The sequence below is a fragment of the Chrysoperla carnea genome, chromosome 1 (assembly GCF_905475395.1).
Source record: "Chrysoperla carnea chromosome 1, inChrCarn1.1, whole genome shotgun sequence".
Taxonomy (NCBI): Eukaryota; Metazoa; Arthropoda; class Insecta; order Neuroptera; family Chrysopidae; genus Chrysoperla; species Chrysoperla carnea.
Genome location: NC_058337.1, coordinates 103,094,301 through 103,120,689, shown reverse-complemented (window position 1 = coordinate 103,120,689; position 26,389 = coordinate 103,094,301). Strand labels below are relative to the sequence as shown.

Here is a 26,389-nt window from a genome sequence, read left to right as displayed (position 1 = left end):
ATCAGCTCATCACAAATGCTGAATTCATTGTTTTTAGCATTTTTACATACCAGTAAAACTTAACTAATTCGTAAAACTTTTTCGTAATTGGTAATGCTGCTATTATTTACTGACTTTTAATAAATATTTTTCGGTAAAAAAAAAAACTATTTCTAATCATGATTCTAGTTAATAATATACACTTGTATCAGAGGCGGACCTACTTAAAGCAGAAAGCCATTATTCTGCGGGGGCTGTATTCTAGGGCACCGCGGATATTAAAGATCGCAGCCTCCATGCAGAAAGACCCAACGCCTCACAAATTTACGATCCACCCCTGACTTGTGTGTTAAAGAACATAATTATAATAACTCCTAAAATTAATTAAAATGAGTATACTTTGTATGTAAAATGTATTGTGTCAAAATAATTAATTGTTAAAAATCATTGCATTTTAACAATTAATTAAACAAACAAATAAATAATAAACGTATTTGATTTATTTATAATAATAAGTAGTAGATAGTCCTTACTTACTTAGTGTGTATATAATTATGTGCAAAATTTAAAAAAAAACAAAAAATATATAGTTTAAATATTTGGTAACGAACATGACGAGTGATGAACTGACGACGCATTCTAAATTCATTTTTTTAATTTTATATTTTACATTTAAATTATTTATTTTATTTGTTTGTTTTTTTTTTTTTTTAATATATAAATCACAAATCAATTGGCAACATTAAGTTTGTAATTATCTATGTTTTAAACTATTTTATTTATTTATTTATTTATTATTCATATATTAATAAATCAATTAATTAATTAATTACAAACTTAATGAATTTTTTTCAAAGAAAATAAAAACGTAAAATTGATCTATCTAAACAATAAAATAATAAAAAAAATTAATTATTGATAAGTAATATTTTTAAAAAAATATTAATTAATATTTTAATATATTGACAAGCTTTTTTTTTCATTAAATTTGTTATTAAATCGCTTTACACATCGCTCGCACTATTTATAATAGAATTGGCAATATTTTATACAGTCTTTTCTAAGTTAGCCCAATAGAATCTACATGAAATGTATTACACTTTTTTTTTAATTCAGCAAACGAAATATTATTTATCTAGTAAACCACAATGATTTCGATTTATTTATCTAGTAAATCGATCGATTATAGATTTATTTATCTAGTAAACCACAATGATTTAGTTTTGTAATAGTTTTGGAGTAGTCGACGCGTGCGGAATACCACAGTGCGCACCAAAGCGGTACATTTTAAGATCGTGGGTGTATCTTTCGTCAATAGTCGTGGCTTAAAATGAGTGGTAAATCATAGAATTTGATAAAACATCATAGAATCAATAGAATATGGAATAGCATCTAAAAATCAATCATTTTTAATAACGTTCGATTTTGATTTTCTTCATATTTGTCCATTGTATATTATAACGGTGGGTAAACCACTGTGCCCCACGAAGTTTCTATCGAGCTCACAAGATTTTAAAAGAAATATTTTAAAATAAAAAAAATAGATCAAATTAAATTCCTCCCTTGTGTTAGGTACTAATTTAAACAATGTCTTTATTAAAAATTTACATTTTATATTCCTAATATTTCAAAAATGTGTCAACTATAAACAAATGGCTCTCTAAATTCTCTATAGCCCATTTTACACAAAACAAATGCCCTGCTAGGATATTGCTGTTAGAAGGGTCGCAAAAATAAATGAAATTATCTTTATTCTCAAAATCAGGGTCATAAGAACATTTAGCCGTGTAATAGTTATGTTACTTATCTAATTTTCGACTGTTTAGAAAAAATAAAAATAAAATTAATCGGCTTTTGTAAACTTCAATTAAAGTCAATGACTTCAAATCAAGTCGGGCTGCGAATGAATCTAATCATTAGGTACAGGGAGGAACGTTTTTTTTATAAATTATTAAATTAAAAGCGACCTTAAAAATTCTGCAACTAACAAAAAGTTTAAATTGTGGGTCAAAAGATTGAAAAACGCTTATCTAGATCTTTCTTTTTCTTTAATTTATTTAATTTAGTGGTATTAAAATCATAATTAGATAAATAAAAATTTGTTTAACAAAATAACGACCAAAATACATTATATGGAGATCTATGCTGCTCAAAGAAAAAAGACTTTTTTTTTATTATAATTAATTATTATTATTAATTATTATTAATATATATTTCATAAATATATATTATAATTTAAAAACATTCAAGTTTGGTACAAAAAATTTTATTTATAATTTTTTTTTCCTCAAAAATTTTAAAATAATATTCAATATTAATTATAATAATAAATAAATAAATAAAATTAAAATAAAATGAGAAATGAGAAAAAAAGACTAAATAACAATCAATTGTGTACAAAGTTGTTGTTTTGTAAAAAAGAGGATTCTAATTTATTTTTCGAGAACAAATCTATATGGTTTGTTATTTTTTAAATAATTTTCATCATAAAAATTTTGAAAATACGCAGTTAATAAAATAATAACGAAAATGTTGACGACCACAATTAACCGAACTATTTTGGATAGGATCAATTTGTAAGCCATTTTATCTAGGGCGAAGTTAAGCAAGCAAAATTTTTCCAAACAAACATTCTTGTTCACACCTTTTTTTTGCAATTCTTGAACGACTGTATTGTTTTCGAACATTATTCCTTATTCTTCATAATTTTTAATTTCACAAAAAATTAAATGAAAATCTTTATCTTAAAACTATTTATTTTTGTCGATATCCTTTATCTTTCTCAAATAAAAAAGAAAAGATACCACTTGAGATGATCAGTCATGAAAAAAATGAATTATATCTTTCTTAAAAATTGTGCGCGTAGCCCAATTACATTCTTTTTTAAAATAAATAAAAAATTCATAAATTATAAAAACAAACTTAAGAGATTCAAATATTTTAGGGGAAGACTTTTTATATTACAGTTGACAAAAAATAAATAATTCAAATAAATAACTAAAAATGATTCATTGTTCCTAGACAGCTGCTCTTATTTATCTAGATATAAATCAACGATTCGAAACCAATTAAAAAAATTTAATAAAAAATATTAATAAATTAGATACATGCTAAGCACATTTCCAATGCTAATTATTTTTTTATGGTGAAAATTATCCAAAAACATTATTTAAAGATGTTGTCTCCCTACAGTATCGTAAAAAAGTTTTGGTTTATATTTATGGTAAAATTATAGCATGCTTGTCGTCAATAAATGTGTTATTTTCAACTTTACAATACCACAAAATTATATCTCTAACAATATATTATGTACGAAGTGTTGTTTACAATTTTGTTAACATAAATATCTCTCGTCAATCTCCAATACTCTAAATATAATCGTTTCTGTTCTACAATAAAATTGATTAACTTTGCGATAATAAAAATCAATAATTAAACGTTCAATGTTAAATTATTTTTTTTTAAAACATCAGGTTAGTTTTTTTTTCTATAATTGAAAAACTTAACTCTCCTTTGCTCTCCATGTTAATTATCCGAACTTTAATTAAATTTATCTCGAATTAGAGACGGCCAATCGCGTTCAAATTTTTATGGTAATTGAATTAAAATAAGTATAAAAAAAATTTAGAACTTTCTAACACTATACCCATAGCGAGACAACAGCCTTAAAAAAAACCTCTATTTTTTTAAATATACATAATAAAAACACACATTACATATAAATATTACATTTACATTTATTACAATTATATCATTTATTTATTTATTTGATTATTATAAGTAGTAATTAATTGTAATTAATAAAAATGTAATTTTAATTGTAATTATTATTTAAAAGAAATTGTTATTTTTATTTATTTAAAAAATGTTGTTTTTTTATTATTGTTTATAATATTAATTTTATTATTGTTTGTATGTTGAGTTGTTATTGTTATTACAAGTAGTAGGTAGGTAGTAGGTAGGTAGTAGTGTAATTTTAATTGTGTAATTGTAATTAATAATAATAGTTAATTAGTAATAATTAACTACAACATATTTAAATATTATTATATGTAACATAATTATTTCAGTTGTTGTTTTTGTTTTTGTCTGTCAATAATATTAATAATAATAAATTGTTAATAATATATTAGATATATTATATATTTATATTAATTAATTATTTAATTAAATAATTAATTAATTAACTACTAAATAACAAGTGCCATATCTTTTTTATTTGGTAAATTAACTTTTTTTCCTTGCCATAATGAATTATGTATTGTAAAGGCATCAATGGTTACAGTTAAATGTTTTGTATGAACTTGTGAAAAACATTTACCACCAGAATTATATCTGTAATAGAAAAAAAATTCAATCAAAACTTATGTAAACTAATCTGTCTTTAAATTAAAATCGTTGGATATAATACTCCAATTTGAGCTTCCTATGTTTGCAACAATGTAAGTTTAGTTTGGTAATTTTTTAGAGGGAAAAGTCAGGTCAGGAGTTATTAATGGTGTCATAATAGGAGCTATCATCTGGAATAAAAAATAACAAATATAAAAGTCACGAAGAAGAGGAATGCAAAAACCTGTAGTAGAATGGCCAGAAAGTTGATGAATGGTTAGAAGGTAAATCAATATCTATTTATGAAAACATGTGATTTAAACTAAATTTTGTGAGCTGTTCGTTGAGTCGTATCTACGTAAAGGAACTTGAAATGTTTTGTTTTCATGATTAACGAAAAGTCAATTGTTAGATATTTAAGAAAATCCCTTTTTTTTTTTAAAGAAAATTGAAATTTTATTAACCTTATTATACATAAATCGTTTATTAATCTTATCGTATCCAAAGTAGTTAAAACGCTCGATTCTCATACTGTGAATGTTGTTTGAGTATGTATAAAATGTATCATAGTTAAATACTTACTTAAAAAACTTATCAAACATACGATCATTTACTTGTTTTGGACCAGTACCATATAATTTTGAAACTTCTTCACGTTCTGGACAATATGAATACAACGCACGAAATTGACAACCAGCATCACGAAATAATATTAAGAAATGTTTACTCTCGGATCGTGCTATTTCTTCTAACACACGATTTTTAGCTTCTTTATTTACAACACCAGGAAATACACAATATTCAACAGCATTTAACATTATACCACGATTTGATTTTGTTGTCGGTTGTTTATATAAACGTGGACCTAATCAAAATTAATTAAAACATATAAAAATTTCTACGGATATCAATACCTATTTTGATCATGAATTATACAAGAGTTAAACTAACTCGAAGATTCAATCCCTACTCTCGGTTTAAACAAGCATAAAAACGAGTTTTACATGAGGCCATAAATTATCGAAATTTACTTTCTTAATTTCTCCCATCTTGTTTAAAAAGTTTCTTTTACTCTCTCAATAATGAAAGAGCCCAAAAGGGACCGATACCAAAATTTTCCTTTATCTACTGCAATTTACTTAGTTTACGTAGTTTTAAAATGAACTTCTTTCACGTTGAATAAAGGTGTAATTTATTTGGATTATACATAATATTTTCTTTATTCTTAAAAACTTTTGAACTATAAATACCCGAATAGTCCATCATTGAACTTGGCGTTGAACTTATATCACTACATCCATCATCAAACATTCGACGTTGTTTTGATGTCATCAAACCAGGTGGTAATGAGCCAGGTCCGGATGGTGATGTTAAATGGCGTATACCACCACTACCAGCGCCACTCATACCCGGTGATGGTGCACGTCTTGGTGGTGTTGCTCGTCCTAAACCTGAATCTGTATCACCATAACGATACATCATACTATCCTGGTCAGTACTTGAACCTAAACAAGTCAATTAATTAGTTAACGCTATTTTTTTTTTTTTTTTAAATAATTTCATTAGATATAGCCTTGGGTGTTAACCACATTGCTATGTTTCAAACAAGGTAGAAAAAATGTAATTTAATTCCCAAAATATTACATTCCAAAAAATATAAATTGGCTTTTCTTGGCAGAGCTAGCGTAACCATCTTGAACAAAATCAAGCAAAAAAATAAATATTTTCCAATTTTTTTTCGAAAATTTTTCAGAACAACTGATCTAATAAGTAAAAACTAATAAGTGCTTCGATTAATAGAGTGGATTTTTTAAAGAGTAATATTGTTTGTACTATTGTTGACATTTTTAATTAAATGTCATTGCCAGGAACTTTACTAATTGCCTTCACTTATTTGAAGCAAAAGGATGCTAATTGTAACCGACTGTTGATTGAAGCTTGGTTATACAATATAAAGTGAATGAAAACTATACCGATAATAATAACTGTATAAGCACGAGAAAGTCATTTTTCAATATCATAACACTTAACCTCATGTAACATATGTAAAAAAAAATAAATTATGGAAATCGGCGGATTTTTTATCTTCGCACCACCACTCATTTCGATCAAAACAGCAAGGACTTCCAGATTAACCCTTTTACTATTACAAAATAGTTAGAATTTTACGTACAAGAATCGTTAATCTCCAAAAGCAAAGAGTTTTTTAGCACGGAATCCAGAGATAGTGTGATCGAATATGTAATCTTTAAGATAATTAAGTTTATTTTAAAAATAAATGCTAAAGTTTTCCAAAAAGACCGACATTATTAATCGAAACACGTATTAAAAATACAAACAACTTTTGTTCGAAACATTTTGTAAAACTGACTAAAAACAATAACATTTGACTATATGAAAGAGCCTACATACACGACGACTTAATCATGCAATAAATGTAATCATTACTACAAACGCTGTTCAGTTGAAGTCTGTGTCGCTCTAAGCACGCTGAAATATCGATACAGACTGAATAAAATTTATGTCTTACGTTTTTGGACTACAATGAAAAATATTTTATAACAATTATTTATTTCAGGGTAGCCGCAAGAATCAACTTTAAAAATTCGCTGATGATTTCGAATTTCATAGTATAGTGTAATATTTTTTTCATTAATTTAATTTTTTTTAAAACAACAGATTAAATCCACATTGAAATTTAACATTCATTAAAAGGCACATAATTTTTGTTATTTTTACGATTAAACTTGTTGTGAAATTAACTATTAAACTTTACAATACAAAAATCGCTATTAAAGTAATTTTTTGAGTGCCCTATGTATTTTCCTTTATTGAAAAAATCGGAAAAATTAAAAAAAATTTTGTTTAGAAATTTAATAAACCTACTCAAAAAATACAAAAATCGGATTCATTTAACTATAGGTCGAGTATTTTTGATCGGGCGAAAATTTTTGATTCCTCGATTTATATTCAATCTAGAGGAACAATAACTTAAACTATATTTTAAGTTATCAAAAAAATCATAAGATTGTAATTTCGATAAAAATCATTGTATAAGGTAATAAAAAATCATAATCTTATAAATCCATTTTATTGTTGGATGGTTTTCAAGATTTTATTGTACTTCATATTCCTTGATAGTTCCACGATTTATTCCCACTCTGTTTTGCCATTTTCAAGAATAGTAAAAAATTATGGAGCTCGCTATTTTTTGGAATGTATTTATGAACAGGAAATAAATACTCTCTGCCTAATTTGAATTTCAACCCAAACTGAAAATGATTAAAAACTCTAATTCATATTTTAACTTATTATTTATATTTTAGTAATATTAATATTATTTTATTTTATTAATTATTAGTATTATTTTAATTAATATTTGTATTATTATTTTATAAAAAAGTTATTTATTAATAATTTAAATTTATTATTATTATTTTTATTATAATATAATAAATAATACATGCATATAATAATAATAATGAAGCTGTAATACATTTATAAGCATATATAAGCGTTGCAAAGCATCATGCATTACATTATACAATAATGTATAAATTATTATATAAATATTATTGTTATTTAATATTTAATACTAATAATAATAAAGTACCATCAAACTGATCCTCCAACCACCACCAAATACTACTCCTTAAACACCATCAATAAATTACATAATAATAGCAAATATATACTAAACAAATAAAAACCATTTTACGTTTTAATTTTTAACCCCCGACGCAAAAAGTGGGGTATTATAGGTTATCATAAATGTATATTTGCCTGGTTGTTTGTGCAATTGTAGCAAACGGCTTGACCGATTTTGATTTTTAAGCTAATTTAATGGAGAGTGTTCTTAGCTATGCTTTAAATCGGTTCAGTTTGAAGAGAATTACAAGGAAAAACTCGCATTTGTCGGGGGTTTTTAAAATTTTATTAAATTTCACTTGTTGTTAAAAGCATACTTTAACTAAGAGCAAAGGACTTGGATCTGTATTTGACCTATTTTGAATAATCATCAAAAACAAAAGTTTGTTCCGATTGAATTTTTAACATAGAAAATTTGACATCACTCAAATCTAATCTGTCTATTCTATTTATTATCTAATAATATAACCGATGAGTTTCTTTTACTATTTTGTAAAAAAATTACCAAGAAGTAAAATAATTTTCGTTCAAATATTTTTTTTCCTTTAAAAGTAGATCTTCAAAGTATTTTTCTATGCCCTTTTGATAGAGCCTTCATCTATGTCATTAAATTTTGTTTTATCCATTCAATCGACCTAAAAGTGCTATGGAATAGAATTTTTAATTTTAAGAACAAAAAGAAGAACTTTAGGTGGAGCCAAGTGTATCCTTCCAGAATGAATTCATGATAGAACAAATCACGAAAACAATGAGAATCACTTCCCTTTTTGATTGATTTTGACGGAGCGTTTTAAGTTTAAGTTTGTTTTTGTTACATTTCGCTACCTATTAATAAACTTTATCAAAGAGAAACGTTCGGATAAAAAGATTTTTTTAATTAACTTATATTTAATTATACATAGATTTTAATTAAGTTTTTTTTTGGCGAAGTTCAATATCATTTATCATAAAGAATTGAAATTGAATACAAAAATTGATTATTATTTTTATACAACAACCCAATTGTGAAAAGGGAGTCATTATCCTTATCTATGCCAAAATCTCTTTGCTTGTTAAGATATGTTTAACACCAAATTTTCATAAAATGATTCATAATAATAAAAATTTAAAAAAAAAAACCCAATCACCTAATTAATAATAAAACATAAAATTTAATAAATAAGAACAAGAATAACAAAGTATAGAGATGTGTATTTTTTTTTATAGATGTGAACTAAATCCTTACCACACAAATTCATCATTGAATTAGATTTAAGACGAGCAGCACCTCCTACTCTTAAATTTGATTGATATGTAGAATATTTAGAACGTCCTCTAATATGTCCACCATCATTAGAAGCTACATTGTTGTCTGTAAAAAGTATATGTAAAAAAAAACAACAAACAACAAACTAACAGCTATCAAACTAAACAATAATAAGTAATAATAATGATAACAATAACATTATTATATAAATAATATTATAGCAACATATTACAGCAAATATAAACAATACAACAAGAACAATAACACATTCCAATAGCAATATATAACATATACAACACCAAAGAGTTTTAAGATAGAGATAGAAGAAGTTCTCTTACAAGATGTTTTATCCAAAAGTAGTAGTATATTCGAGATATGAACTTCAAAAAGCTAAAATTTAATGTTTTCCGACTTCCAAAGGCCATTGCCATACTTTCATTTCATTGCTCAAATTCCGATATAATAATATAATCGTATTTTTTAAAACGTAGCTATTAAAAAGTATTTTTGTAGAGCCACTGGATCAATAGAATTCAATAAGGATTCATTTTGTTCAATCTTTCTACTATTCACAATTTGTATCAACGAAAAATCGATTTTAAGATCTTTCTGAAAATTTTTATAAGTAGTGACAATAAGAGGATTTTTTAATTCAATAAGCACCATTTTTTTTGTAAAGGTTTTAAAGAGAAAACAACACTTAACCAGACTTTTGATCAAACTTTGATTACATGTTTCTAGAGTCAACTGGGCTCATAAGCAAACTTTTTATAATGCCCTTCTCACCTGAAATTAGATTTCCGGGTTAAAATTTACCTAAGTCACGTTAATTAGACCGTAACAGCCTGAAAACTACCTTTATTCAAACGCGAGTCCGGATACGCTTTAGACTCTCAATCACAATAAGTTTTCTTTATTGATTTTGATCTAGAATTATTTTATATTAAGTTATCAAAAAATTTAGCATTTTTAGATCTTACAGCATATACAACGACCGTTTTGAGGACTGGCAAAGCAAATTTAACTGGAATTTATGGAACTTCATGCGTGCGTAATTACTTCGGAATGTCTAATACAACCCATTCTACAAAAACACATATAAATGTTTCTAATTTTAATCCCAATATTTTCCATTCTAATGGTGATATCCCTCAGCAATCAAGTGACATTAGGAAACAAAAGAAGAAGCTTCACAACAAATTAAGAAATGCCAGTTGCAAATAAGTAAAAATACTCTACCACCAGAGATCTTTTTCAGTTTTCTTCTCTATCTGATTCTCTTTGATACAAACATAAGCATATACAAACTATTCACACATATAATAAGCATTTTTATTATAAAATATGATGCAAAATAATAGATTTTTAATTTTTTTTTAAATAATAAATTAAATGATAAAAATAAATTTTTAAAATTATATATTTTAAAAGTGATTAATTAGTATTTATTATTGTGATAAAATTAAGATAAAATTAATGGACATACCCCTAGATGTTTTATAAGATGCTCGTCGTCCTAATGTTTGATTAACACTACAACATGGTGATGCACCTCGACCATCATCTGGTGAATCTATATTTAATAAATTCGTAATTATTAGTTTTACAATAAATATATTTGGTAATTTATTTTGCAGAATTTACAAAAATTAAAATGCCTATGCAGAATTTGTTTTTTAGAATATATATAAAAAAATGATAATTTAATAAAAATAAATGATAAAATACCTCTATATAATGAACTAGATGTGGTATCAGCTAAACTATCATGTGATCCACGATAGTAATCACGTCTCATTGATGACATTGTATTTGTATTATTATTATTATTATTATATGATGTATGTGAGTTTAAATCTCTTGCTATAAATAAATAAAAAATAAAAATAAAGCTTTAAAAAAAAATATGCAAAAATAAAATTTAAAAAATAAAGTAAAAATAAAATATAGGTATTAGAAAATTAAAAAAAAAAAATTCATAACATAGTTTGCGTGTTTTATAAATGTAATACAGTGTTTTTTTATAGACCGAACGATTTTAATATGAATAAATCATCTTTTTACAGATGTTACATAATGCTGGGGGTAAAAAAATAACTCATTTTCGTAACTGAGCTATTTCTGATAAGAGAAAAAAAAATAGAACATTCTTCTTTATAAAAAAAATTAACAGCTTTTGTTCTAAACATTTCTCCACAAACTTAATAAATTCTGCGGAAAGAAGTTTTAACATAATTTGTTTTTTACTTTATCAAGAATAACGTGTTATAATATAAATTTCCCTATCTCTTACTAGTCACGACTATGAGTTATTTTGTAGCTCTCTGCATTATACAGTTTAGCAACCATCTCGTTAACCATTTATAATATATGAAGTAAGAAGAGTAAAACATATGAAATAAGACGTTCTTATGCATAAAACAAAGAAAACAACACAGTAGTGTTGTATACCAATCATATAGCCAGGCATATTTCGTGTGCCTATTGACAGCGATCATGCTTTATTCAAGGCACTGTCTCCTATGTGGTATGATCATTGTCAATAGATACACCACACCAAACCTGTCTTGCTATGTGACTGCTATATATCACTGCGGTGTTGTTTTCTTTGTTTTATGCATAAGAACGTCTTACTTCATATATTATAAATTGTTAACGAAATGGTTGCCAAACTGTATAACACCTACGGCTGTATAAAATTTCTCATTCCACATTTAAAACTATCTCTATTTTGAGTATTCAAAAGATCAGGCACTCGGTCTGTAAAAAAGTGTAATTTGTATGTGTGTTGGTTGCTTTGTAACTTAAAAATATAAAAATAGCCTTTAATAGTGAGTAACTCGGAGAAAGGGTTGTTTTGTTATGCACACACGAAAAACCGGCATCTTTCCATTCTTAACGAATAGCTGTATCTAATAAAGCGCATATAAAAGAATCATTTCCCTTGATAACTTACTTAAATTCGACGTAGAACCTTTTTTCCCTCTACTACTTGGGGTTAACATTCCTTCGGCTAATTCAACACTACCAGTATCAACATGGATTGTTTTGGGTCTGGGTCTGCCAGTTGTTTTACCACGTAGTTTAGTTGATGATGATGAAGTCGATGTAGATGGAGTTGATGGCGTTGATTTCATTATTGTATTCATTAATTCCGTTTTATCTAGTATTTTGCCCTGAAACAAAATTCATTTTAATTCGAATGATTTTGCAAAAACAAATGCCAGATTATTAGCTTAGTTAAATTATTTTAAAAAAAGGGAGAAATTTTCAAGAGTATTTTAAACTGTTAATGGAGTTATCACATTTATAACTAAATAACATATTTGGTCCAAGGGATTAGGGTAGGATTAGAATTAACGAAACATTTATATCGTTTTCTGTCAAATCGACAAACAAATGTTTACTGAAAATGTGATGTGATTCCTACTAATGGTGTCGACGAGGAGAAACAATATAGCGGCGCCAATGAGATACTCATACTGTGCTAATCGTTTGACATGCTAAAAATGATCTTAAAAAAACATAATATTTATATAGGTACTACTTACTTCACGCTCAGCTTCTTCGATAGCTTTCTTTAATTTATATTGTTCTAATATAATTTGTCTTCTTTGCGCTTGTTCCTCCTTTTTACGTTGTCGTTCTTCCTCTTTTTGTTTTTCATGTTCACGTCGCGCTATTATCTCAGCTTCTTTACGTGCTTTCATTTCTTCTTGCTGTTGTCGTCGTTGTAATGATAATAACATAATACGTTCTTTTTTCTTTTCCATTTCATCTAATGAATTCGGATCTGGTTCCGAACCAATGATAATAGCAGCTGATGGACTTTTCTCTCTAATTTTACTATCGTTTGTATTACTATTACTACTTGTACTTGTAGTACTCGCTGTTGTTGTATTACTAATATTACTATTATTACGATTTAAAAGCGTTGATGATGATTTTCTTAATAATATATTATCAACATTGTCATGATCACGTTCACGGTCGTGTGTTGTTTTTAAGTCATCTGATGAACGTTCTTTTTTAGGTGATGAGCGTGATTTGATACCACGTAACGGTGGTTTTGGACGTTTTGGCTGTTGTTCGTTATCATCGAATGATATATAAAAACCTATAACGAAACAAATATTTTTTTATAATACATATTTAAATCACATTTCGAAGATGTTTCTCCAATAATGACAAGTTCGAAATAGTGTCGGCTACCCGATTTGATGTATAAAACATGATCGAAATTACTAACATAAAGATTAAGCTTCTCTATTCTCTTTCTATTTTCATCTAAAAATAAACTCCAATCAACATAAAATATAATTACAATTTGCTTTGAAGAAGTCTGCTGTTTTGTAAAAACAATGTAATATTGAATGGTAAAGTTTAAATTTACGAGGTAGTAATCGACTGAAAGAACGAAAATATCAGACAATAGGAATAATGACTAAATTTTTTTTATCACTTCAGGTGAAGAATTTTCACTGCACGGGCAGAAAACTGAAGTTGGTTTTGAAAATTTTAAGAAGTACGCAAAATATGAAAATTTAAAACTCCTAATTAAACAAACAGGAAAATATAGACTAGTGACGTCATTGTCCGATAGCGCCATAAAGATACATATAAAAATTTGTTTTGCTAAAGGAGATGGGCAACACTCTTTGAATGCTTAGAACTTCTTCGTTTTTTAATCAATTTTAATAGGGCTTTTTATTTACAAAATGATTCTTTTTTGTTTCGGACAGTTTTCAATCAAGTAAAGACATATTTTATATCTTCTTTCCTTGTCAAAAAGCGCTGCTTGAAAAAGATAAAATATTTAACTTCCTAGGTTGAATGTTTGACAACTATTCGAAACAAAAGCAAATCGATGAAAAGGTCTATTTCACTTTCAAATTTTGTCATGGTATCAAGTCTAGTTTTACATTGCGTAATATTCGAACAACCTCAGAAGTACCCGATGCACTTTCCCTAGCTGAATCATTCTTAATATTTAAAACAATAAAAATAGATTCAAGGCCAAACTTACCTTTTTGTTCAGTATTATTATCTTGTTGTTCTTGTAATTGTTGTTGCAGTTGTTGCAGTTGCTGCTGCTGTTGTTGTTGTTGTTGTTGTTGTTGCTGTTGAATAGATGATACATGTGGATAATGATGATATTGTCTAGTAGGTGATGGTATTCGATATGTTCTTGTACCAGATGTAATATTTAAACGATTCATACCATCTGTTAATGGTATTGTTGTATCATTATTACCAATAAATGATATATTCTGTGGTTCCATATCATCTGGTACTGGTACTACCCCTCCACTTCCACCAGTATTATTATAATTATTACTAGTACCGGTATTCAAATTAATTAATGCACTTGAACTGCGTGTTAGCGTACGATCTTGATGTTCAATTTGTTTCAAATTCACTGGTTGCTGTTGATGTGGACCATCACCACTGCCACTAGATAACATGTGTGATATCTGTCGATGTACACTACCATGACCGCCTAGTGTTCTATGTTGTGGTGATGATGTCGTTGATGATGAAGGTGTTGACCATTGTTGCTGACCATTTTGATACCTAGAAATTAAATTTCAAAATAAATGTATTATCAAACCATAGGGATACAGGAATAGTAATATTTAAAATATTTGGTTAAACTTTTAGAATGGATTCGATCATCAAAAATGTTTCTCAATTTTGTTTCATTGATTTGATTTTGTTGTCGTTTTCTTAATATGAATTTTCTATAATTTTGTTGTCAAAAGATCAAAACAATATATTCTCTTATTTATCTCTGAAAATACTTATTGCAGAACAGCCGGTGTAAAAAAAAAATTCGATTTTTTCCAAGATTTAGGGATTTTCGACTTATTTTGTTGGTACTATAGATACGTGACTGTAGTACCGTGTGTTCTAGGGAGAAATTGTATGGTAGCCAATCATAGCAATGCATTGCAATTAACACCTAGATGCATAAATTCATATTTATTATGACTGATGACTAACTATTCCAATGATTCAGAAAAGAACAAAACCTAATAATAAAGGATTGTGGGAGCTCTGATCAACTGATCAAATCAGACTAAGCATAAGTGCGAGCATTCAAATCAAACCATTTTTTAGATTTAAAATTAACTAATAAAGAACCATTTTTGATTATTTAAATTCTATTTTTTCCCAATTTCCAATGTTTATACAAATATTTTAAATATAAATACCCTGTGTATATTTGATATATTAAACATATAATACACAAACAAACATGCTTCACAAACGAGTTAAAATAAAATAAAAACACAATTAAAGCAAATTAAAAATAAAATTGATAATTATTTATTAATTTACAAAATATGTTAAATACCTCTGTAAATCTTGTAAATGTTGTTGTGACAAAGTTTGTGGTTTATTATCACTTGTAGCCTTCCACGTTGTTTTATTAACATTATTATTTAATTGTTGTTGTTGTTGTTGACCTGGTGATTGTGATGACCATGTACGTCGTTGTATAGGTGAAGATGATGAAGACGTTTGTTGTTTATTATCATGCAAATAAAATTCACCCCCACCCCCACCACTACCAACATTACTATTCGTATTATTAAATAATTGTTGTTGTTGTTGTTGTTGTTGATGATGTGGTATATGTGATACAGAACTAAACATATTATGCATTTGATTTAAATGTTGAGCATTAGCTGATTGTGTTGATATATTATGATGTGAACCATAATGGTACATCGGTTGTTGGGGTTGTTGATGTTGAGTTTGTTGTTGTTGTTGCTGTGATAAAATAAAGGCCATATGTTGTTGTTGCTGTTGTAATAAATTTTGATGTTGGATTTGATTCTGTTGTGATGCTAAACGTTGTATATCCACTTGTATATCATGTAAACTATTATTCATCCTTTAAAGAATTTATAAAATCATTTTATGTTATTGTTGTAAAGCTCAACATATCACCATTCAATTTATTTCATGGATGCAAAACTATTCTAAATACTTCTGGTTGAGTTTTTCTTTGCTCTCGGTAATTGCTATTTCTTAAAACGCTAGTTTGAGAATACCACAAAAAAAGTTGAAAATATTGGGTGATAAAAAGTACTGAGTAGTTTAATTAATATTTATTGATTTGAGCTAAGAAAAATCAGAATATCAGATAAATTTTCAGAAAAATATTCCTTAAAATTTCAAATATTTTAATCGAATCGGATGCTTGTAACCAACTTGGAGTATTCAATTTCAGCAAAATGTAGCCAATTTTAATTTATTGAATAAGCTAGTCCCAAAATAAAATGGAATTATATACAGTGAATGCTATTGTATATTAAACAGAGTAAGATGGTGTTGACAGAGATAGCATGCATTTTCATATCTCACTTTTACACCATACGATTGAATAATACGATTTTTTTTAATAAGAATCTATTAACTTCCACTTTACGAGAAAAATACTTCCTAATATTACCCCAAATGTACCTATTATTAAAATATTATTAAAATTTTTAAATTAATAAGTATGAAGTCAATCCACTCTGCTTTTGCAGCTTATTGTTAGTTCCGAATAATTTTTTCACTTGACTATTAGATTCACAGGTGAAGTTTAGGGACAAAAGAAAACTACCAAGTTAAAATTATCAATAAAACAAAATATTTTTAAGTTTTTGATTTTTTCAAACTTATTATTTCACTACATTTATTAAATGTAAATAGCACCACCATATCTTAATACTCACTAATTAATTAAACATAAAAATTTTATTATTTAATACTCTAATAACTAATAATTATTCATGACTTCAAAACCGGTTTTTAAAATTACCTACTAGGTCAAGTGCACATGACTCATCAATTGAAAAATTAAAAATTGTCAACATCTAATGAATGAATAAATGATTATTTTATTTTATTTTTTTTAATATGCTTTTGATAAACTGTAATCAATATTATTTTATCTTTAAAGTGATACATGTACTTTAATTCGTACGAATTTTATGTGAAAAAAGTTTTCATTTCATCTGGAAGAAGGTAAGAAAATCTTGCACGAATGTAGCTTTTCTGTTGTCATAGTGGTATAGATAGGAAAACTAGGCGTGATATTTTGTACTCAAGATTCACATATTTAATTAAAAGAATAAAAATCAATATTTCTTGAATAATTTATTTTTTATGGATTATTCATTGTATCAGAAATAACCACGTACAAACTTTATGGAAATTGGTTCCAAGCTAAAGTGTCTGAATTTTTTATATGGTGGCTCTAAACATTGTGAATAAATGTCTTAATAGGCACACAAAAAATAATGAACAGTTTTGGAGTTATTAATAATTTTCCCTACTAATAAATCAAAGTATTTTTCATTCTTATTTCATTATAGATATTTAATGGTATTTCGAACCATAGAATTATTAAGTATTGTAACGAATTTTCATAACTCTGAATATTGTGTTTGAATGGGCACATTTTCGAGGCCACGTGACGTCATTGTTCAGTATCGCCCTAGAGATTACATATATCACTCTATTTTGAAATAAAAGCGACTGGCAACAATCTTTGAATTCTTATAACTTCTTCATTAGAAGAAATTCATATCAATTTTAACTACCCAGTTTTATTGTTTTACAAGTGCAAGCACCACTTCTATTATTTTAAAATTTTTTTGTTGATATTACATCTGGATTTTTCTTATTTTATCTAGCAATATTATATTTCAAGAAAAAAAATGGGTATTGACAGTCAAACACAATTTGATTAAAAAAACTCTAGTAAATAGTTTCATGATGTGTTCTGATATATATTGAATATCTCACACGAAAGAAAAGTTCCGTCACATAAAGTAAAAGTTTCATTTTAGGGATTCGTACTAATTCACTACTTTTTTAATTCTACAATACTAAATCTCTATTTTGAATATCTTATTTTATTTATTTAAAATTGAACAATCATCATTTTCAATATCCAATAGAAGATATGAAGTTAATAAATTGCTTTGAATATTCGCTGAAATCTCATCCAGAAGTATAATTAATATATTATAAAGATATAAAAGCATCTATTACATAATAAAAAAAATAAAAACAAACTGAAACAAACAAAACAAAAAAACAAAACACATTCTCAATACAAACATTACTTTTCGTTATCGCATGGCGTCTAGTTTAGACCATTTCTTAATATGTTACTAATTTAATTTACAACTTACATTGACAAAATGTCTCTAATTTTCAGATAATCAGATTTATGATTGATTGACTTGAATTCTATGATTTTTTAACATTTGCTCACCGGCAGAGAATAAAAACTAATCATTACAATTAAAAGAATTGTCGGCATCTATTATGTTTTCATAAAACCATATCTACTTTTGTGAATATGGATCGGTATTAAACTTAACTTACATCAAATAAAGGCCTTGCCAGATGCCTTTAGCAAGGGTGATGAAGACGCCAATTAACATATTAATACTTTGATATAAACTAAACTTTAGTATACTTTTTAAATAAATGAATTACATTTAACTACTGTACTTACATTGCTAATGATTGTTGATATTGTTCTAAATCCATATTTTCAATGTCAGGTGTTTTTCTAGTTTCAATAAAATGACTTGAATCACCACCATTCTCTGGATTCAGCCATTTATTTTCAACTGTTTGTGCATCATCTGTTATCTCCTATACACATCACAAAACAATAAAATTTATTATTATTTATAATTTTTACATACATTTTTATGTAGAAATACAATAAAATCTAAATGAATCAATTCCATTTTCAATCAAATTTAAAAATAACTTTTTATAAATCGATCCGATAATTTGTTCAGATTCACTTTCGTGCGATCGGGTACTAATATATTGTGGCATATTCTGGTCTATTTGGATTTGACGTATTGGCACTGAGAGTAGTAGGTGGATGGGGCAGCTAAATTGATTACAGCTCTGTTATCTTATAAAATTTTCAATAAATCAAGCGTTTTATTTAAATTATGACTAACTTTCAATTTAAAATTATTAAAAAATAACAATTGCATTTGAAATTGTGAAAATAAGAAACGAAATTGTATAAATATTTTTTAAATGTAAAACATATAATACAATCCATAGACTTATATGTTCATCCTTACAATTATATTAATAGTAGAGAGCCGTAACTCCCTGAAATATAACTCATACACGGAGCGGATAGTGTTAAGTTTAGAGATATGATCATATTTAATTTAGAATCTTTCAAATAGGAAGAACGATTTCAATAAAGGCAGTTATTTTTTTTATACGGAATAAGTTTTATTTTTTATCAGTTTAGAATATTCACCCGTAAGAAGAGGAATCGCATAAATATTTTAATGTTCAATAAAATGAAGGGAAATTTGAGAGTGAATCGAAATATTGGTAATGATAGATTGAAACACATCAAATTTTTTATATCATTATTCGATCACTAAAAAGTTTATTTTTTCTGCGATTTATTGCTCTTTTTTATCTTAAATATATTTATATATTTGATAGAAACAGATTAATTTAGATTTTAGTGTATTATAAACAAATTTATAAATAATTAATAACTAATCAGGGTGTAATCATTTTAATATAACATACTATATTTAATTTAATATAAATTAATATATTAGAAACGTTGTAACGCGTTAAAAAAAATTATATATTCATTAATAATGATAAAACATCATTCAATAAAATTAATATTGTAATTATTATATTAAGTTATATTAATTAAATAATATTATATTTGTTAAATGAAACTTTTTATGTGAACATAATTAAGTCTTTGTTGGTGTTAAACAAGAGAAATAGAGAGTGTTTTTGTGTGTGTGTATGTGAGGTGAGAGAAAGAAGTGTCGCAGTACCATTTAATAGGATCTGTCCATAACTGCTTGAAATATTATTTCATCATAATTAAAATATTATTAATTAATATAAAGGTAAATACAAAAAAGTTTAAACAATTGCCAATATGTTAAAATTAATTTTTGTATACAATAATGACTATTGGAGCAATCCGAACGAATACTTGCGGCTCTCATCACATAATTTGGTTGTTGCGGATATTCTGATACAAATATGCAAACCGGTGCAACTCATGTGAATGGTTTTTTGGATTTTCTATAGTAATAAAAGAAAACATTTAGTTTATTTGACAAGTAGAAAAATTATATTATAAGAAATTGACTAAAATCAATTCGAGAAATCGTTCTTTCTAAGTAATTTTGCACGATATTTCAGAAACTAAGAATCTAATCTAAACTAAGAATAAAACTTTTACAATTTCATTTATTGTGGGCAGATCCAAATAAAGATGAAACCATTTTTCAATTAAAAAGTGTTAATTTGAAAACAAGTGAATAAATAAAAAGTTTCATTTATACCGTGTGTGTGCTATTTCATCTATACCTAAAACACATAATACTTTAATAAAAAAAAAAAATATTATTATTTACTAATGAATACCTTCAGCGTGAATGGTCGCTGAGGTGTTGTCATGTCAATGTCAACATGTGTGTTGTTATCATTTACATTTACAACCTGAACCCCATCATCATTATCAATATTATTATCACTACAATTATTATCACCAGCACCTCGAGTTAATATATTGTTCTTTCCCTGTAATTTTGTAAGTTACATAAACAAAAAAACAAAAATAAAAAAATTATAATAAATACAAGTGCAAACAGTCAACATTTATGGAACTGTAAAATGGATTTTGATGTATGATAGCCGTTAAGTTTTTACACATTCATTCTGGACGAATAACTAATCGGCAACTACTTCATACTATTATAAAAATATGATGAACGTAAAAGGAAGCTATGAAGGGTTACTCAAAAAATTGTTTGGTTTGGTTTGATATCTTTTCAAAAGCCGTTATTCATGCCGTTAAAAACGGAATTTGTAATATGTCCTTAATTACTGTCCTGAATGATTAAGAGTTAAGCATTAAATTTTGGGTGCTTATAATGTTAAAAGAAGGCTTATAGGTGAATTAGTTTTATTGAAGAATTAAAAATCCTGCCGGAAGCAATCCTTGTTCTGACAGTCTTTCTTGTAATGATGATGATAAGATTGCAAAAATGAGGGAAATTTTGAACTTGAGAATCACCATTCTAGCTTAAAATAGATAGCACCACGTGGCTTCCAATATTTTTCACGAATTTGATCGTTCTATTTTGGTGGATGATTCGGGCACGAAAGTCGAGCGAAAATAAAGATACTATTGTTTTATTCAATATTCGTGGTTTGTATGAATCATTTGCACAGAAAATTAAACATAATGAATATATAAATTTCTTATTGTTGCCGAAAGTAAAACTTTGATTTCTTTGTTTATTAAAAATTTTTTTAAAACAGGAAGAAAACATTGACATTAAGTGTATTGCGTCAAACCGGCTTATGAATCCATATTTTTTTTAAATAGGATACGGATTATTCAATATTTTATCTTTTTCGGATACAACAAAAGTTTGAGGAGGAAGTGTACATAAAAATTTGATTAATAGAGTACCATAATTATAGAGTGATACCAAGTTATTTATTTATGAATTTATATAAATGATCACAACAAGTTTTCGACGTTTTAAAAGTTAGGGAAAATTATCAGACTAGGCTAAAATTGATCCTTTAAGAAATTTCAACAGTTTGACGTATGGCGCAAGACTAACGACTAATTTATTTCTCTAGTCTCAAATAAACTCGAATAAATCCGCCATTACATACATACACACATAAATACACACAGATACAATAAAAAATGAACAATATCATGTTGAATCACCCATGCGATTAGTTTTATATATTTTTGTGTAAAAGTTTGTTAATTGTTAAAATAAAAAATAAAATAAAAAGTGTAATAATAATAAAGTGTAGTAATAATAAAAAATAAAAAATGATTACCTTTGTAATTGCTTGTAAAAATGCAGCTTTACCAACTTTTTGTCGTTGTTTACTCATAATTAATTCCATACGACGTTTTTCACTTTCAATATGTCTTCGTTTCTCTTCTAATTTCATACGAATATTATTTAATTGTGATGCCATTACAACATTACCACCTGTACCAGTATTGCTTGTTGAATTACCGCTTGTATCATTGTTTCCACCACTTCCACCACTGCTACTTTGTATAACACTTTGTTGTTGCCATGTTGTTGTATTTGGTAATGTTGCAAATGTTGTGGTTTTCTTTTCTGTACTTTTTGTAGTTGTTGATGATGATGTACCATTTGTTGTATCTATTAAAAAATAACAATTTTACTTCTGGAGTAAATAATTTAATATATATTCTGGGTGAAAAGAGAGGGTTTATGCTAATATGTCGCAAAGTCGTGACTATGTACTTGGTATTTTTAATAAGGGCATGTTTGGAAAGGGCTTAAAAGTCGTTTAAACATAACAGTATTTGCAGTTCTAGAGAAAGAGAGGCTCTTTATATAGGAATATCTAATTTTTCAGAATTTTCCCAAATAAAAATGTTCTTGATTCACCATAACGAAGCAACAAATGAAAGTTTTTTCTTGTTGGTAATAAAATTCTAAAAAGTGCTAGCTTGATTTAGATGAAAAGTTTTGTTCTGAAAACGAAGTTTGTTACAGGATTTTGGGCAAGGATGAGGATTAGAAATTTAGTACAAGTGACAAAACATTTTAGCACAAAATATATAACTAATTTAAAAGGGACAAAAGAGGTTCAATGGTCTTATTTGTGGCAGCTTTGCGTTAATTGTCACTTGCATTAAATCATTAAAGGCCATTAGGCACTCCTTCTTTTGTCAGATCCCATCGCAAGTTTTAGTATAATATTTTTAATCAAATGTTTCCAACTTTACACTTTTTTGCATTTCCAGCAAGGTCTTTTAAAAAATAAATCTCGATCAGGACTATCGTCACGACTTTACAAAGGGTTAGCATATATTTACCCTGGTGGGAACTCGCCTATTAAAATGGGAGCATTATTTCATCGGATATTCTATACGATGAAAAATTCAATTCAACGATAAATTACTGATAAAATATAGTGTATCTCTTTCATTCGTTTAAATAAAATTTGATACTTTAAAAAAATCTTCTTGGGAATATTTAAAAAAAAAAAAAGTGGACTAACTTTTGTAAACCTAATGTTAGAGTACATCATTAAGAACACGCAACAAAGGCCAAACAATTCATGCTTATTCGGTCTGTGGATAACATTTTAGCGGTGGCTAAGTTATGCGAATAACGTAGAAGACGTTGGATTAAGCATTAAAAAAGACAAAGCGATAGCGGTGCTACAAATCAGAAATATAATAAGGCTAAATATTCAGGGAAATAAGCGGGCAAGTTTGAGGATGAATACCATTTGCTAACAAATAATTTTAGGCATCTTCGATTATCGATTGGCAGATTGATTACTTTTTGTCTTCAAATTTACACGCTATTTCCAAGAAAAACGCCGGAATCTTACCAATTATCACAATAAAGAGATATCTCGAACTTTTAAATATCTGCACAATTATCACGAACAATAATGACGAGAATATAGAAATTAGGGAGAGAACCACTAAAGTAAATAGAACCTACTATGCTTTAAAAAAGTCACGCCAAGTCGGGAAGAAAATCAATGAAAGGAAAATGAGATATCTGCGAACCCTATAAATTGTGTGAAAAAACTAATCTGGCAACAGGGTTTAAAATTTTTTCGATCGAGCACGGCAATTACTTAATAGTAGAAAATAGAGAAGAATTGTAGTTTTGGGTAGAAACATGAAGAGGAAACTGCTAGCGAGAGCAGAAGTTAGACCACGAATTCATTAAATTGAATGCATGGTGTTAAAACTTTTTTTTTATTTCTACGTATATTGTAAGCAAGCTGCTCAAGTTAAACCACGATTCCATTTTAAATTGAATGCATGGTATTTAAAACTTTTTTCATTTCTATACGTAAGTCGCTTTTGGTTCTGAGAAAATTCAATATTAAAGTTTTAAATATAACATATATTAATAACTTGACGCAGTTTGTAGTATAACTACAAATGGAGTAAGTTTGAAAATTCGCATCTTATGTCTAATCTCATTTAAAGACTCATTTTACTGTTAGAGCATATTATGTAAAACGTTGATTCGAAGTTTCAATTTCACTTGGTGATGAGGCGTGTGTGTTGAATTTATTTTGATAGATAGGTAAAAGTCGCTAAACGAAGATAAATTCCACATTTCACTGAATTTAATTTTACCCAGATGTATTGAATCAGTAAATTTATAGAAAAATTAATCCATTTTCTTACACGCTTTATTTTTCCAGTTCTAATTTTAAACAACAAAAATAAAATTGACGGGCGGAGGACAAATATACCCAGACCTTCTTAACTTTTGAAGAGTCGTTACAAAAGAGATCACGATATTACCTAAGCCCTAGAGATTCTCTAATCTCAAGCCCTACTAAAAATAAAAAATAAAAAACAAGAATACTTACTATTAGAATGAGATTTATTATATAGACTAGAATTATTGGATGGCACATCATCATCTTTGTCATGTTGCATATAAACAATATGTATATTATTAGCACGACCTGCTGGTGAACCACTGTCGCTTGCATCCACCGGCATATGTTTTGATAAATTTGCAAAGCTTGATAATTTCGATTCATCACTGTCATTATTATTATTTACCAGCTCATTTTCTTTATTCGATAATTTTCTAACATTATTATTCTGATAATGTTGATGATGTAAATTTTCATTTGATGATTTCTTCATACGATCTTGTTTCTCATCAACAACATCTTCTGTACCATCATTGTAACCAAGCTGTATCGAACCTCGAGCATCTTGTAACGAACTCCGAATCGGCACAGCTGGTACGAACTCCGTATTGTGTATATAATCATTTAATTTAGCATTAATTAATTCTTTATCAGGATGTCGTCCAATTAAATGAATATGATCTTGTGATCCACCAAAATTTTCTATTGTTAATTGTGAATCATCTGAGAATGAATTACGTCGTGATCGCCGTCCTGCATAACTTATTTTACGTGTATCTTCCCAATTACTTGGTTTACCAGCTGCTACCATTCGACCGCTACCATCCCCTCGTTCATCAGATTTTGTGTCTGTATTTTGTTTTTCTTTGGATGGACGTAATCGCGCTGCTATCAGTGGCTCATCACATGTTAGTGTTGATGTTGTTGATGATATGACTGAGCTTAAGGTTGGAATTGTACGATTTCGATGTACAATAAAACTATCATCCGAATCACCGCGTCTAAATAAACTATCTTCACTAAATTCTGACGTTGATTGATATATTACTGGCTTTTTTAATAACGTTGAACTCGTTCCACCACCAAACGTTGACGTACTTCTTGGCACTATTGCAAAATGTATTTATTATTATTATTATTGTTATTAAATATTAACGCCATGTTCAGATGACGAGCATTAGACACGGATAATTTATGTTACTTCTTAATCATACTCGATTGAAACATAAAAGAAACTTATTATTTGAAATTTTATTTCAAATACCTAGAATTCATTAGGTTAATTGTCTTCAAATATGTAAGCACACTTCCCAAACCTAACTAGATATCCTGTTAGAGTTTGAAGAAACGCAATTTAACCGCTGATTGCAACTAAAAACGCTAAGCACATTTTAGCCGAAAAAACACTTACGAAAATTGAAAGCCAAATGGCGACCGCTTATAATAATTAACCGATAATTTTCCAATAAATTCAGCGGTCACTATTTTGCTTTGAAAAGTTTGTAATTGCTTTCATCAGCAAACGCATTCTTTAAGCGACAGTAAGCTTCCATTTTTCTGTCAAAATTGCTTTCTAGTTTAATCAATAAATCTAATTTTGTATTTCAAATATTCAAAAAAAACACGTAATTGATCCAGAATCTAAATTTAAAACAAATAAGCTATCTTTTCTGAAGAAAAGTTAAAATATATGAATTTTAGGCAAAAACCTTGGTTATTTGGTGGATTTCTTCTTATATGGGTCAAAATTTTAACCTGCCATAAATGGGACAAAAACTGTAGAACTTCACAAAGTTTGCTAAATTTCACGTTCTATTCTTAGTGAAAAAATATTCAAATTTTGAATATTTGGTGGAAAGCTACACCCAAAAAGAAAACTAAAGCTAGTCCTACTACTGTATAATTTTTTTGGGTATTGGTTCAAAGTTCTATAGCCTA

At 27.3% G+C, this 26,389-nt stretch overlaps 1 protein-coding gene across 7 annotated transcripts in view; it reads right to left on the bottom strand.

The window, feature by feature from the left end:
• Window positions 1-4,169: 4,169 nt before the first annotated feature.
• The window catches only part of LOC123291047 (patronin), a 42,106-nt gene continuing 19,886 nt past the window's right edge, over window positions 4,170-26,389 (bottom strand). For 2 of the 7 annotated variants that reach the window (XM_044871477.1, XM_044871479.1), the window contains 14 exons: window positions 24,659-25,558; window positions 22,106-22,443; window positions 20,663-20,818; window positions 18,729-18,871; window positions 15,561-16,103; window positions 14,229-14,776; window positions 12,754-13,319; window positions 12,159-12,378; window positions 10,931-11,065; window positions 10,689-10,775; window positions 9,182-9,307; window positions 5,559-5,813; window positions 4,891-5,173; window positions 4,170-4,314 (listed from right to left, as the gene is read on the bottom strand). In XM_044871477.1, the coding sequence (XP_044727412.1) occupies window positions 4,170-4,314; window positions 4,891-5,173; window positions 5,559-5,813; window positions 9,182-9,307; window positions 10,689-10,775; window positions 10,931-11,065; window positions 12,159-12,378; window positions 12,754-13,319; window positions 14,229-14,776; window positions 15,561-16,103; window positions 18,729-18,871; window positions 20,663-20,818; window positions 22,106-22,443; window positions 24,659-25,558 (4,445 nt within the window). The remainder of the gene's footprint in view (window positions 4,315-4,890; window positions 5,174-5,558; window positions 5,814-9,181; window positions 9,308-10,688; window positions 10,776-10,930; window positions 11,066-12,158; window positions 12,379-12,753; window positions 13,320-14,228; window positions 14,777-15,560; window positions 16,104-18,728; window positions 18,872-20,662; window positions 20,819-22,105; window positions 22,444-24,658; window positions 25,559-26,389) is intronic. The other 5 variants (XM_044871482.1, XM_044871480.1, XM_044871478.1 and 2 more) reach the window with 5 other exon arrangements.